At 44.9% G+C, this 15507-nt stretch overlaps 1 protein-coding gene across 3 annotated transcripts in view; it reads right to left on the bottom strand.

The window, feature by feature from the left end:
- MYL3 (myosin light chain 3) overlaps positions 1-15507 on the bottom strand; it is a 225625-nt gene that overhangs the window by 102587 nt on the left and 107531 nt on the right. For all 3 annotated transcript variants that reach the window (XM_068235188.1, XM_068235187.1, XM_068235186.1), the window contains exon 2: positions 8490-8519. In XM_068235188.1, the coding sequence (XP_068091289.1) occupies positions 8490-8519 (30 nt within the window). The remainder of the gene's footprint in view (positions 1-8489; positions 8520-15507) is intronic.

Here is a 15507-nt window from a genome sequence, read left to right as displayed (position 1 = left end):
TGTGAAGCTACCACGTCTGATGTGAAGTTTCTCTACTCTGACTGGAAAGTTCAAAAACTTTGGAAAGTATTTGCACAAAGTAACGAGGTTACACGCGGCAGGCGTACAGCAGTGCAGCACCCGCACGGTCTGAGCTCCTTGTCATCGCTTTCATTTTCCACACTGCTTTCTTCCAGTTTAACTGAAGCGTGTTCACATCATTCCTCTCCAGGCACTAATGTTTTCCTGGCTCTGTGTTGGCACTCAGCTGCTTAACTTGATTTGCTATTGTCAAAATACATTGCTTATTAAAATAATGGGTCAGAAGCCCAGATTGTAGCTGTTTTCTCCCTGATAATGCTGTCTGGCTGTCTGTGCTATACACTGTCTTCTTCTCCAAGAGATTCACCCTTTGACTTCCCCCTTGCCACCTGAACAGAGGGGATGATGCGATCCAGGCAGCAGCTGCAGCCACACCCACAAAAGATGAAAAATGAATCGTTGAATTCAGTGCTTGAGGTCATGTGTTTTGTAATTTGATTACATGATTTTTAGCTGCTGAAGTCTAATTTCACATAAAAAATAACCTCCAAAAAGCCAGATTACTAAACCGTTAAACTATATTTTAGATTTGAAATTAAATTGACAGTCTGTGCTTAATTAATTTAATTTAATTTAATGAATATAAAAACACTAAATTGTGTCAACATTCATAAATATCATATTAAATACATTAGGTACATAGTAGTACCTATTCCTTACTGCAGTAGGGAAAAATGGCCATATCTTAGTGAATTATATCACACTAGCCAACCCGCGTCGTAGCATACGCCGCATCTATCTATCTAATAGAGTACGTGCCTCAACCTTGAAGCAAGAAGAAGTAGGCTTTCCATGAGAAAATGTATGCGTGCTCAAACACCAAGTTTAACCCTAGCAAGTCTGGCTTTGCAAATCCGGCCTAATTGGCTATTCATGAGGCAATGCTCATGCAAATATGCATTTGCTTTCGCATGCCAAACTATGCAGGGTCAAAAAACCAATACTGCAAAGTGCTCTCTCGCTGCCTAGGAACCACAGCGGCACCCCGGAGTGGGAGGCTGGGTGGCGCACCCGCCCCCCCCCCCCCCCCCAAGCGTGGCCAGCGCTGGGGAGAGCCGTCCGCACCCACCTCCTAATATTAAAAACAGCCACTTACCTTAACGTCCATTGGGTTCTGCTACATGCGCATTAATTTTCTCATGGAAAGCATTTTGTGTGCAGTTTGTATCCTTTGGAGGCAGGTGGTGGATGGCTTGCTCCGGTGGTGTGAGCCCTGGAGTGAGTGCGCCTGTCCTCTCCCCCCCCCCCCTCTGGAGTGCTGTATGTGAGCCAGCCCTGAGCTCTAAAGCTCGGGGTGACCCATGCTTCTCTCCTTTCTCATGTGGTGCCCCCAAATTAATGCGCATGTAGCAGAACGCAATGGACGTTAAGGTAAGTGGCTGTTTTTAATATTGGGAGGTGTGTGCAGACGGCTCTCCCCGCCGCTGGCCACACTTGGGGGGGGTCGTCCACGCCACCCAGCCTCCCCTTCGGGGTGCCGCTGTGGTTTCCAGGCAGTGAGAGAGCCTGGGACCCTGCGGTCCCCCCAGTTGTATAAAAAGGGGGCATTGGGAATCCTCCCTGTGGCGCTCCTGGAGGCCTGGAGCACACCAAAAACTGCTAGCAGATCCGCAAAATGCTAGCAGATTTTGAAACGCTTTTTCTTATTTTTCTGTAGCATTTCACCTAGCATTTTGCGGTTTTGTAAAGCGTTTTTGGTGTAGTAGATTTCATATATTGTTACAGTAAAGCTGTTACTGAACAGCTTCTGTAACAAAAACGCCTGCAAAACCGCTCTGAGCTGCCGTTTTTCAGAGCAGTTTGCCTTTTTCCTATACTTTACATTGGAGGCAGAAACGCCTCCGCAATCCAAAAAATGCCTCACCTCGGGAGTATGCGTTTCAGCAAAACGCCTCCCGCTCTGGTGTGCACCAGCCCATTGAAATACATTACCCAAGCGTATCCGCAGCCGCAAGTGGATCGCAAAACGCTGCCGAACCGCTCTGGTGTGCACTAAGCCGGATAGTGCTAATGTAGCATGTAGCAGGGTGACTGCTTTGTGGTATTGGTTTGTGCATGCATTTGCATGAGCATTGCCTCATGAATAGCCAATTAGGCCAGATTTGCAATGTCAGACTTGCTAGGGTAAGGCTAGTGTTGGGCGAACACCTAGATGTTCGGGTTCGCGAACGTTCGCCGAACATCACCGCGATGTTCGGGTGTTCGCGCCGAACTCCGAACATAATGGAAGTCAATGGGGACCCGAACTTTCGTGCTTTGTAAAGCTTCCTTACATGCTACATACCCCAAATTAGCAGGGTATGTGCACCTTGGGAGTGGGTACAAGAGGAAAAAAAATATTTGAAAAAGAGCTTATAGTTTTTGAGAAAATTGATTGTAAAGTTTCAAAGGAAAAACTGTCTTTTAAATGTGGAAAATGTCATGTTTCTTTGCACAGGTAACATGCTTTTTGTCGCCATGCAGTCATAAATGTAATACAGAGAAGAGGTTCCAGGAAAAGGGACCGGTAACGCTAACCCAGCAGCAGCAGCACACGTGATGGAACAGGAGCAGGCGCAGGAGGAGAAGGCCATGCTTTTTGAGACACAACAACCCAGGCCTTGCATGAGGACAAGAAGCGTGCGGATAGCATGCTTTTTACCGCCATGCAGTCATAAATGTAATAAAGATAAGAGGTTCAATAAACAGGGACCGGGCGTCAACGCTAACCCAGCAGCAGCAGACGTCATGGAACAGGAGGAGGCGCAGGAGGAGAAGGCCACGCTTTCAGGTGCAACTCAGGCCTTGCATGAGGACAAAAAAATGTGTGCGCAAAGCAATGCAATGAGTAGTTTTCAGGACACAATGGGCTATTCGGAGGAGCTATTTCCACCCCCACAATCTTCTACCTGTGAAAGGTCAATGGAACAGCCACAAATGTTGTGCCCGGATTCACAACCTTTTTCTGTGGAAAATGCACCTCGCACTGAAATGCAAGGCGAGGCCGAGGATGAACATGACGTCAACAACTCAACATGACGCAAAATGGGGGCGGAACAGAAAGCTGCTTTCAATGTTTTGAAGGCCTTAATTGCCTCCGGTGGCCAGTTAGATGCATCATTCATCACACCCAAATCCCAGAGCAATGTGTGCAGGAATTTGAATCGCAGGAGGTGTACCGAGATCATCTGGACAAGTGACCAAGTGACCAAGTGACAAGTGACCAAGTGAAAAGTGACAAAGTGACCAGTGACAAAGTGACAAAGTGACAAAATGACAAAGTGACAAAATGACAAAGTGACAAGTGACAAAGTGACAAGTGACAAAGTGACAAAGTGACAAAATGACTAAGTGACAAGTGACAAAGTGACAAGTGACAAGTGACAAAGTGACAAGTGACAAAATGACAAAGTGACAAAGTGACCAGTGACAAAGTGACAACTGAGAGGTTGTTCTGGGGAGCTCCACTGCACTCAGTCGCATATGAGGAGAGGTCTCGTCGGGACTGCTGATCCTCCTCAGCTTGCTCAAAGCCTTGAGGGTTCCTGAAGATCCTCTGCTTGGAGTTCGCCGGGGTTCAGCTTGGTGTCGGGGTCGGCGGCGTCCTCCTCACTCCAACGTGGCAGATCTTCTGTTGAAGGAAAGAAAAAAAAACATTGTTAAAAGTTCAGTACCGCTTCTGAAGGACTCACCAAGAGATGCAGGAGCGCTTTAATCTAGCGCACCATCGCTCGCTGGGTGATGTCCCTCCCTACGCGCTGGAATTCTACGCTGCACATGCTAGCACGCTTTTGCGCAGTGCCGAGGCGCATTCCAGCAGCTAGCTACCAAGCTTCTGTGGATTTGATTGGGCCACCATGTTGGATCTCTGCCAAGTCCTCCAAAATTTTGAGCAATCCACGTTGCGTGACTGAGCAGTGACAACTCTACAGTCAGCATTACAATACCACTGCTGTGTTTACTGAAGAAATCAATGTTGAAGATGGAAACCGCTGGCATGATGCAAGTGGGGGATTCTGAAGATGAAAACGATCAGCGTGATGATACCAACATCAGGCAACCTGCCTCAGGAAACGCTGGTCCCAGCTATGACAAAGAACAGGACGAGGAACAGCTGGAGTTGGAGCAGGAATTGGATGCCCCCACTGCCGAGGGACAGAGCGGTGCACGTTGGACTTCCACAATTTAGCGGGAATGGACAGCAGAAGAGGAAGAAAGTGATGCTGGTGACGAATATGGTGCATCACAACAATCACAACGCTCACAAGAACATGAAGACAGAGGAGTCTGGCAGGACTCTCTGGCACACATGGCTCAATTCATGCTAGACTGCATTGAACGCGGCCCGCGTATTATTCACTATTCATTATTATTCATTATTCTGGAATCTGGACAACACCAATTACTGGGTTTATACCCAGTTTATACAAACACAATGTTAAAAAACTGATTGAAGAAAGTGTCAGACAGGTCAAAAATGGAACAATTCCAGCAGGCCCTTGAGGATGGAGACTTTAGAGAGGAGATTGACATCCTCCTCCTTCTCTAGCCAGTTTTACGCCGACAGACTGACTTCAGCAAACCCAGGAGGACCAGGAGGGCAGCAAAGAACACAAGCTGCTGCTAGTGCCGAAAAGGGAATGGTATTGGCAGTGTCCTTGGAGTGGGAACATTTTCTGACACCCATGCAGCAGCCCACAGAACAGCAATCGGGCAGTTCCACGTCCTCCAACACCAATCGCCTGGAGAAGATGGTCAAGGTCCAGGACTACATGTCAGATGGCGTAGCTGTGTTGAATAATCCATCTGCAGACAGACGGTGAGTGTGACAGGCAGCACAGAAGGACCATGGCAACTCACTCATAGTACCACAGTTTGATAGTGCGGCCCAAAAAATTATATGGATCTGTGGACCCGGGCACTGCGGGCAGTACTGGGAAGTGGGAACACAGATTTTAGTACCTAAACACACGATACAACATGTTTTCCGGGGTCGGACTCTGAGGCACATACAGATGGTCCCGATCATCATCCTCATCATACAACTCTTCTACTGAGTCTGACCCACCCACCACCTCTGCCACCCCAACATCCCCAGACACAGACCCCTCATCGTCCTCAACATTAACTTGGGATGCTGGCCTGAGCCAGACCTCCTCCTCCACATCAGGCCCCATCATCCCCTCAATGGCAGCCCTCATTAATCGCTCTGGCGACGGACCGATGGACACAACGTTCTCCTCCGGGGAGGGCTGCTGCTGACCACTGGCTGCTGGGGTGGATGTTATAGCTTGCGTGGGGCGTTGGCTGTTGCTGTTGTTGGGAGTGCTGCTCACAGCGGAGGTCTCTGAGGAACTCATGGTGAGCTCATATAGTGGTTGGCGGTGAGTGGAGTATTACTGATCCCAGCAATATACTCACTGACTGGCAGAGTACGCAATGTTATATAGTCTGGCTGAGCGGTGTACACAGAGTGGCAGTACACACAATGCTATATAGTCTGGCTGAGCGGTGTACACAGAGTGGCAGTAAACAATGCTATATAGTCTGGCTGAGCCGTGTACACAGAGTGGCAGAAAACAATGCTATATAGTCTGGCTGAGCGGTGTACACAGAGTGGCAGTACACACAATGCTATATAGTCTGGCTGAGCCGTGTACACAGAGTGGCAGTACACACAATGCTATATAGTCTGGCTGAGCGGTGTACACAGAGTGGCAGTACACACAATGCTATATAGTCTGGCTGAGCCGTGTACACAGAGTGGCAGTACACACAATGCTATATAGTCTGGCTGAGCGGTGTACACAGAGTGGCAGTAAACACAATGCTATATATAGCGTGGCTGAGCGAGGTACACAGTGGCAGTACACACAATGCTATATAGTCTGGCTGAGCCGTGTACACAGAGTGGCAGTAAACACAATGCTATATATAGTGTGGCTGAGCGAGGTACACAGTGGCAGTAAACAATGCTATATATAGTGTGGCTGAGCGAGCGGTGTACTACTGTTCCCAGCAGCGACACACAATGACTGGGGGGGGACCCTGGCTAGCGTGGCTGGAGAGCGAACTACCCTGCCTGCCTACCCAAAGCTAAACCCACAGACAAATGGCGGAGATATGACGTGGTTCGGGTATTTATTTACCCGAACCACGTGACCGTTCGGCCAATCAGAGCGCGTTCGGGTCCGAACCACGTGACCCGTTCGGCCAATCACAGCGCTAGCCGAACGTTCGGGGAACGTTCGGCCATGCGCTCTTAGTTCGGCCATGTGGCCGAACTCGAACATCACCCGAACAGGGTGATGTTCTGCAGAACCCGAACAGTGGCGAACACTGTTCGCCCAACACTAGGTAAGGCCTCTTTTCCATGGACTGTGAATAGGCAGTGAAATGGCTCTCAAACTCTCACAACTGCTCACTGCTGCCTGGTAACTGCTCGCTGCTGCCTGGTAACTGCTTGCTGCTGCCTGGTAACTGCTTGCTGCTGCCTGGTAACTGCTTGCTGCTGCCTGGTAACTGCTTGCTGCTGCCTGGTAACTGCTTGCCTGGTAACTGCTTGCTGCTGCCTGGTAACTGCTTGCTGCTGCCTGGTAACTGCTTGCTGCTGCCTGGTAACTGCTTGCTGCTGCCTGGTAACTGCTTGCTGCTGCCTGGTATCTGCTCACTGCTGCCTGGTAACTGCTTGTTGCTGCCTGGTAACTGCTTGTTGCTGCCTGGTATCTGCTCACTGCTGCCTGGTAACTGCTTGCTGCTGCCTGGTTACTGCTTGTTGCTGCCTGGTATCTGCTCACTGCTGCCTGGTAACTGCTTGCTGCTGCCTGGTAACTGCTTGCTGCTGCCTGGTAACTGCTTGCTGCTGCCTGGTAACTGCTTGCTGCTGCCTGGTAACTGCTTGTTGCTGCCTGGTAACTGCTTGTTGCTGCCTGGTAACTGCTCACTGCTGCTTGGTAACTGCTTGCTGAGCACACAGCTCAACAGTCCGTGGAAAAGAGGCCTTAAACTTGGTGTTTGAGCACGCATACATTTTCTCATGCAAAGTACTTCTTCTTCTTGTTTGAAGGTTGAGGCACTTAGTCTATTATATATATAGATGAATTAAATAAAATTGTATGTAAATTAAATACAAATAAAAATCATTAAGACCATGGGTATTCCCAATAAAGGATATTATATATATATATTTTAATTTTTTTTTTTTCTTGCCGTTTCTGAAAGTTGTTATGTATTTGAGTTTAAAGGGATACTGTAGGGTCATCAGGGAAAAATGAGTTGAAGTTACTCGGGGCTTCTAATGGTCCCCCACAGACATCCTGTGCCCGCGCAGCCACTCAACAATGCTCCGGCCCCGCCTCCGGTTCACTTCTGGAATTTCAGACTTTAAAGTCTGAAAACCACTGTGCCTGTGTTGCCGTGTCCTCACTCCCACTGATAGCACCAGGAGCGCACTGTGCAGGCCCAGTATGGTGTGTGCCTGCGCCGTGCGCTCCTGGTGACATCAGGGGAAGTGAGGACACGGTAACGCAGGCACAGTGGTTTTCTGACTTTAAAGTATGAAATTCCAGAAGTGAACCGGAGGCGGGTCCGGAGCATCGGTGAGTGGCTGCGCGGGCACAGGATGTCTGCGGGGGACCATTAGAAACCCCGGGTAACTTCAACTCATTTTCCCCCGACCCCCCTACAGTATCCCTTTAAGTGTACAAAGTGTTCATATGCATATACAGTAACTGTCTGAGGTTTTCAGTCAGTTGTTCCTGTATCCCAGGAGGTACTGCTGGTGGGTCCACGGGGGAATTGGGCTTAATGTAGTTAAAAGTGATGCAATAATAGCCCCTATTGCCACTGCACTGGCAGGGAGGACCTGAGCTGGAAGGGGGCCCCTAGGGGGTCCTGCTCATTAATATGCAGAGCAGGCAGCACGTTATATACTGTACATTAACTGCTCCCGGCGGACTCGTTTCCTGGTTGGTTTTCATGTTCCGTGCACTCTATGCAGCCAGCCAATCACCATGAAGATACCGTAGTCTAGCGGCGGCCATATTAGTGGAGACTACTGGGTGTGGCCATTTTGTGTAGGATAAGGACAGGGATTTTTTCACTGTGGACTCTGTGTGTTGTCATAAGGACAGTGCTGACCATTTCTATGGAGACCTCAAGGCATGGCCATCTTTGTGGGGAGAAAAAATACATATATCCAGGCACATCACCTCAAGTTAGAACATTTAAATAAGGTATTATATGGAGGTACTAAGGGGGTATAGCCAGAAAAATAGCAAAAAACAGGTAACCCTTTGCACACTCATATGCAAATGTTCAAACAAATGCATTCACATAAATCAATCATCCAGCACTGCTTTCCCTACAGCTAAGTTAAAAAGCCGGGGTCTTAGTTACAAAAGAATGCATTCCCTTGCGTAGTCACTTACACTGTGCAGACTCCCGCTGTGTCTGTAGACCTGGATGCAAAAATAAAAATGGGAGAGTTAAAGATGCTTGAAAATCAAATATATATAAAAAGAGGGGTGTATGTAAGGGATAATAAATAATAAGCATAAGCAATAATAAGCATAATAAAAAATAAGCAATGCATAATTAAAGGCACAGAGTCTCCCAAGGATAAGGCAAGAAATAATAGATGAAGTATGATTAAAAGCAATGCATAAGTAAAGGTCGAGAGTCTAAAGAGGATAATATCATCTCATTATGAAAGGCCAACCGAGTGTGATGAGGGCAAGCAGCTATTATGCTGGAGGTGCTGGATAATCAATGCTTAATATTCAAAGAGTCGAAATGCCCATTGGGCCATAGTAAGTCAATACATCACCTCATGTTGAGTGGACGTCATCATAAATAATAAACAATCATAAATATAGAGGCACACATAATCAATAATCATAAATACATAGGCACAACAATGATGTATAACATTGTAAAAGGCCTAGATATAAAATTATAAATATACACATGTAAGTATAATTTCAGATGGAATATGAGATCATAATGTAGAGCACAATGAAGAGTGACCGAATAGTGTAGCCCAACACCAATGGGGGTGAATAGGATAAGGGCGAGTGGGGACAGGGGAGGAAAGTGGGTGAAGGGGAGAGGGGAATGAGAGGGGAGGAGGGGGTGTGGGAAGACATCAACCCTCAAGGGGAGTGAGGGAGGGATGGAAGGGGGGGAAAGGGGGAAGGGAGGTGCGGAAAAAGAAAGAAATGAGGGTGAAAGTCGAAGGAGGATGGGGGGGAGTGGGAAGGATTTTGGGAAGGGGTAAGGAAGGAAGAAAAGGGAGGGCCATGGGAAAGGGAGGAAGCCTAGGAAGGGTAAGAAAAATTACACTTAACTTGTGTCACATTTGATGTCATCTGCTATGGTGAAGGTTTCTCTGGTGACTTCAGTGGAAGACCGGTCTCCTTCCTATATGAAGATATGGTCCCAAAGGATCCCAAAGTACCCCAGAATACAAAAGCAGTTTTTACTGCAAGAAGCCTCGTTCATCTTCATGCACAATTACTTCACATTTCTAGACAAACTATATGTACAGAAAAAAGGCACAGCTATGGGTGCTCACTTTGCCCCCAGTTACACTAATCAAACTCTTGCTCCTGGGGCAAAGCAATCCCTTAAAGGGGTTCTGTGGCCCTTTTTCCAAATGCAATTTAAATGAAGAAATAAGTACCTTTCATAAGTACTAATCTTTTTTTCCCTGTCTCATGTAGAAACAGCTGTGCTCTCTCTCTCTTGCTCCTTTCTAATTATTCATCTAGTTAGATGAATATTGTGCTGCAGGAAGAGGCAAACAGTCTAGCTGCTGTTCCTAACTCCCCCTTCCCCTTCTGCAGGTCATCTGTTGAGTCATCCCTGACCTTTCTGCAATCTTCAGACAGCATGGGGAGGAGATCTGCCTCCTGTGGCTTCAGCTCAGCTCATCTCTCAGCTCACAGCAGTACAAGGAGACTGTGTACTGACCCGAGAGCACTTTACATTGCAGCCATCTTACCCAAAGGTTTAAAATTTATATTTTATTAATTAAGTTATTTATTGGTAGCGGGGAGCGGTGAAAATAGGAGAAATGAAGAGAGGGAATAATGGGGAAACAGTAATATGTTTATTTGAATGTGTTGTAAATTCAGCACAGATCTTCTTTAAACAAAAATATTAAGTTCTATAAAAGGTATATTGTCAACTTTATCTTCATATGGGAAGGAGAGCGATCTGTCCGAAGACCTACAGAACTACCTTAATGATAATGATTGGGCCATTACATTTACCCTAAACACCAATGCAGAACAAATCAAATAGGTCGACCTGGTTTTATTCAATGAGGCAAAAATCATAAAATCAAAAATAATTTTAAAACGGTGGACTCTTACTCCTATGTATCTTTTAGAAGCAGTCATTTTAATACATGGAAAACAATATGAAAAAAATAAATAAAAAACATTGAAACATATGATAAACAAGCCAAAGCAAAGTATTCTCTGAAAAGTTCAAACAAAAACCCTTTCCTAACAAATTAGTGAAAGACGAAGAGAGCAAGAGCGACTGAAAGAACACGACAATTGAGAAGGAAATCGCAGGCAGAGAAGGAAGGGGCTCCAGACCTAGCTTTCATCACGCAATTCTACAGAAGTCATGGATCTATCAGGAAGATTTTAAACAAGCATTGGTCTCCTCTACTACAGGAAAGATCTTAAACCAAGCTTGGAAGAGAGATCTAAATGTATCTTCCATCGGGCAAAAGCCTTAAAAAGTCATCTGGCCCCTAGAAAATTGAGACTTAAGGGCAACTGAAACATCACTTAACTGAGACAAGAATCAGAAACCGAAAGAGACCTCAAAAAGGTTCCTACAGCCCAGATGCATCTGTTGCAGTGGTGGACCGAAATTTTGCAAATGCAAAATTTTGCATCGAAGTTCTTATCTATGCATCGTAATAGTGAATTGAAATTTCAGGGAAAATCGTAATTAATTTCATATGTAATAGTAATATTTCATGATTTTGCGTAATTTCCGCGCAATTTCGCTAATTTTTTTACTGAATTTAGCTGTTAATAGCAAAGCACCCATACATGCTATTGCTACCAAAATTGCTACATATGTTAAGGTGAATATTGGGTACAAGTCAAAATAAGAATTTTTCAAAAAGACATTGTAGTTTTTGAGAAAATCGATTTTAAATATGCAAAGAAAAATGGTTTTTAAACTGTCTGTAAGGGATTGCTCTTCTCGGCCGCAGTATGGTCTGAGGTGGCGACAGAGGTAGTGGCAGCTGGTAGGATAGTCAGCAGGGGTTTATGTAATAAATATAAAATAACGGATGCTGCTCTTAACCAGTATGTTATAGCTGACACACAGTCAGGGTGTTTTGCTGGTTAGTACTGGTTAGTCAGCTGACATGTATTGCCACCTGTGTCAGCTGATCTCTCTGTCAGCTGACACTTAAACAGGATTAATGCCTTTGTGTGATTGGCTGTTGTGTGCATGTGGCCGGCCACTGATTGGATGCTGTCAGTATTTAAACCTTGCTGTGACAGTTGCATGTTGCCTGTGATAGCTCTAGCTTGCTGGTTGCTCTGTCAATTTGCTGTTATAATACTGGATTATCTGGACTTTGACCTCTGCTCGTTTACTGGACCTCCCTTGCCTGCTGCCTGAACCGACCTATTGCCCTCCTGTACTGCGATATCTCTGTTTACCCGTGTATGATCTTGGACTGTTACTCGACTCTGCTACTCTGTATCCCTGTTTAGGCCTGGAAGTTTATTTGCTCACCCTGCATTCAGCTCCAATACCTTGCACACTAAAGGCCTGGGTGTAGCCGAAGTTGGGCAGGTGTTTCTCACCTCTCATTCAAGCGGGGATGGGCCACATAGGGTGAAGCGTGTGGAGGTAGATTGGGGCATTGGAGCTGATTCGTGGGTGGATATTCCTACAGGCCTGACAATGTCATTTTTTGGTTTACAAACCATTTTTTCTTTGCATTTTTAAAACCGATTTTCTCAAAAACTACAAGGTCTTTTTGGAAAATTATTTTTCTTGACCTGTACCCACTATTCTGCTTAACATATGTAGCAATTTTGGTGTCACTACAATGTATGGCGGCTTTGCTATTCACTGCCAAATTTGGCATGAAATTATACAAGAATTACGCAAAATGTTGGGCGAAATTACGAATCACTATACGAAATCAATTGAGTTTACAAATCGTAATTACGTATAAGCGTCAATACAAATATTTTCAAAAAATGTTGTGTAATCATAATTAGCACATTACAATCCTCACTGATCTGTTGTTCTAAAATCCAACACAGAAGGGCGGAGTTCTGGTTCCAGTCACCAGAGAAACCTTCACCAGAGCAGTGCGACTAATGCGACATGAGTTACGGGATTTATCTTATTACCTGTACCTGTGACCTACAATATGTGGGACACACCACACAAGCTTTTAGAACCAGATGGGTCCAACATCGAAGAGACATTCTAAAGGGCTACATCAGACACAAGCTTTCTGGCCATTTTAAGAACTTTCATAATCAAGATCTGATGGGGTGGACCTTTTTGCCCCATTGCAGTAATCTTGGAGGATGTGGATGACAGACCTGAGACATTGAGGTCTAGGGAAATGTACTAGATGTTTAGGCTAAGGAACCTACACCCTAAGGGTTCAAACATCTGCTTGTAACACAACTATTAATACACTTCCCGTTGGCTGTAGGATAGGATCCTCACCCTTTCATCCTTGCGACCTCCCTACCCACTCGCCCCTTATTCTTCCCCTGCCTTTCTCCCCTGAGGTTCTGGTCCTATTCTGTTCCAAATTTTCATACCCTTCCTAGGCTCCCTCCCTTGCCGGCAGCCCTTCCTTTCCTTCCCACAATCCACCCCATCCTCCTTCGACTTTTATTCTTATTTCCTTCTTTTTTCACCCCTCCCTCACCCCTTCCTTTAAACCCCTTCCATCCCGCCCTCACCTTGAGTCCCCACCTTCCCACACCCCCTTCTTCCCCCTTTTTACCAACTTTCCTCCCCTGTTCCCACTTGCCCTTATCCCCCCCTGCCCCCAGTGGTGGGCTACACCATTAGGCCCATTTTCATTATGCTCTACAACATTATGATCTCATATTCCATCTGAAAATATACTTACCGTACATGTGCATTTGTATATATTTTATATTTATATCTGGACTTACCTTTTACAATGTTATACATCATTGTTGTGTCTATGTATTTATGATTATTCATTATGCGTGCCTCTATATTTATGATTATTTATTATGACGTCCACTCAACATGAGGTGATGTATTGACTTACTATGGCCCTATGGTAATTTCGGCTCTTTGAATATTAAGCATTGATTATCCAGCACCTCCAGCATAATAGCTGCTTGCCCTCATCACACTCGGTTGGCCTTTTATAATGTGATGACATTATCCTTGTTAGACTCTCTGCCTTTACTTATGCATTGCTTTTAATCATACTTCATCTATTATTTCATGCATTATCCTTGTGAGACTCTGTGCCTTTAATTATGCATTGCTTATTATTTATTATCACTCACATACACCCATATACTGTATATATATATATATATATATATATATATATATATATATATATATATATATATATATATATATATATATATATATACATATACTAGTTGGTCGCCCGTCAATGCCCGGGTATGTATTAGGCTAGTGTCTGCCCACCTTTTCTAATCCTAACACACAATTACTCAATTACCTGGTTTGTGAGCTTTGTGGTCTTTGGCATCACTGATTTGCATTGAAATGAAATAAATCTAAGTGGCTGTGGCTCCACCTCCTTTTCTGAATTTGAACCCCAATCACCCAATGGCCAACTGTACGAGGTTTGAGGCTTGTGCCATTAACAGTGGAAGAACGGCAGCAATGAAATATTTCCCCTTAAAAATCAATAGGTGAATTTTGATTGGCTTTTGTAGGCTCCACCCACTTTTCTGAATATTAATCCCAGTCACCCAGTGACCTACTGTGCAAAGTTTGAGATCCCTGCCAATAACAGTGTAAGACTGGCTGCAGTTTACATTTTCCCAGTGAAATTTGTATTTGTCTCCAACCACTGATGACCCGGCGTTGCCTGTGTATGTATTTGGCTGGTGTTGGCAGCGGGCGCTTTTTCTAACCCTAACACACAATTACTCAATGACCAAGTTTGTGAACTTTGGAGTCTTTGGCATCAATAATTTGCATTGAAATGAAACAAATCTGATTGGCTGTTTGTTATTCCACCCCATTTTCTGAATTTGAACCCCTGTCACCCAATGACCAACTGTACCTAATCTGAGGCTTGTGCCATTAACAGTGCAAGAATGGCAGCAATGAAGTATTCCCCTTGAAAATCAATAGGTGAATTTTGATTGGCTTTTATAAGCTCCACCCACTTTTTTGAATATTAATCCCAGTCACCCAGTGACCAACTGTGCAAAGTTTGTGAACCCTACCATTAACAGTGTAAGAATGGCTGCTGTTTACATTTCTCAGTGAAATTTGTATTTGTCTCCGCCCACTAATGACCCGGCGTTGTGTATGTATTATGCATTATGTATTTGGCTGATATTCACTACGGCCCCTTTTTCTAACCCTAACACACAATTACTTAATGACCAAGTTTGTAAGCTTTGCAGTCTTTGTCATCAATAATTTTCATTGAAATGAAACAAATCTGATTGGCTGTTTGTGGCTCCACCCCCTTTTCTGAATTTGAATCCCAGTCACCCAAAGACCAACTGTACCAGGTTTGAGGCTTGTGTCATTAACAGTGCAAGGATGGCAGCAATGAAATATTTCCCTTGAAAATCAATAGGTAATTTTTGATTGGCTTTTATAGACTCCACCCACCTTTCTGAATATTAATCCCAGTCACCCAGTGACCAACTGTGCAAAGTTTGAGAACCCTACCATTAACAGTGTAAGACTGGCTGCTTTTTACATTTCCCAGTGCAATTTGTATTTGTCTCCGTCCACTTTTTAGTTATGGGGATAAAAAGTATCCTATACTTTATTCCAGGTAATGTACTATGTGTGTGCCAAATTTCATTCAAATCTTTTCAGCCATTGTTGCGTGATCGAGTAACAAACATCCAAACATCCGAACTTATATATATACTAGCTGGACGCCCGGCGTTGCCCGGGTATGTATTTGGCTGGTGTTGGCTCTTCCTAACCCTAACACGCAATTACTTAATGACCAAGTATGTGAGCTTTGCAGTCTTTGGCATCAATAATTTGCAATTAATCTGATTGGATGTGGCTCCACCCCTTTTCTGAATTTGAAACCCAATCACCCAATGGCCAACTGTACCAGGTACAGGTGATTAACTGTGCAAGGATGGCAGCAATTAAATATTCCCCTTAAAAATCAATAGGTGGATTTTGATTGGCTTTTATAGGCTCCACCCA

The sequence above is a fragment of the Hyperolius riggenbachi genome, chromosome 5, assembly GCF_040937935.1.
Source record: "Hyperolius riggenbachi isolate aHypRig1 chromosome 5, aHypRig1.pri, whole genome shotgun sequence".
Taxonomy (NCBI): Eukaryota; Metazoa; Chordata; class Amphibia; order Anura; family Hyperoliidae; genus Hyperolius; species Hyperolius riggenbachi.
This window is presented reverse-complemented; position numbering and strand designations above follow the sequence as displayed.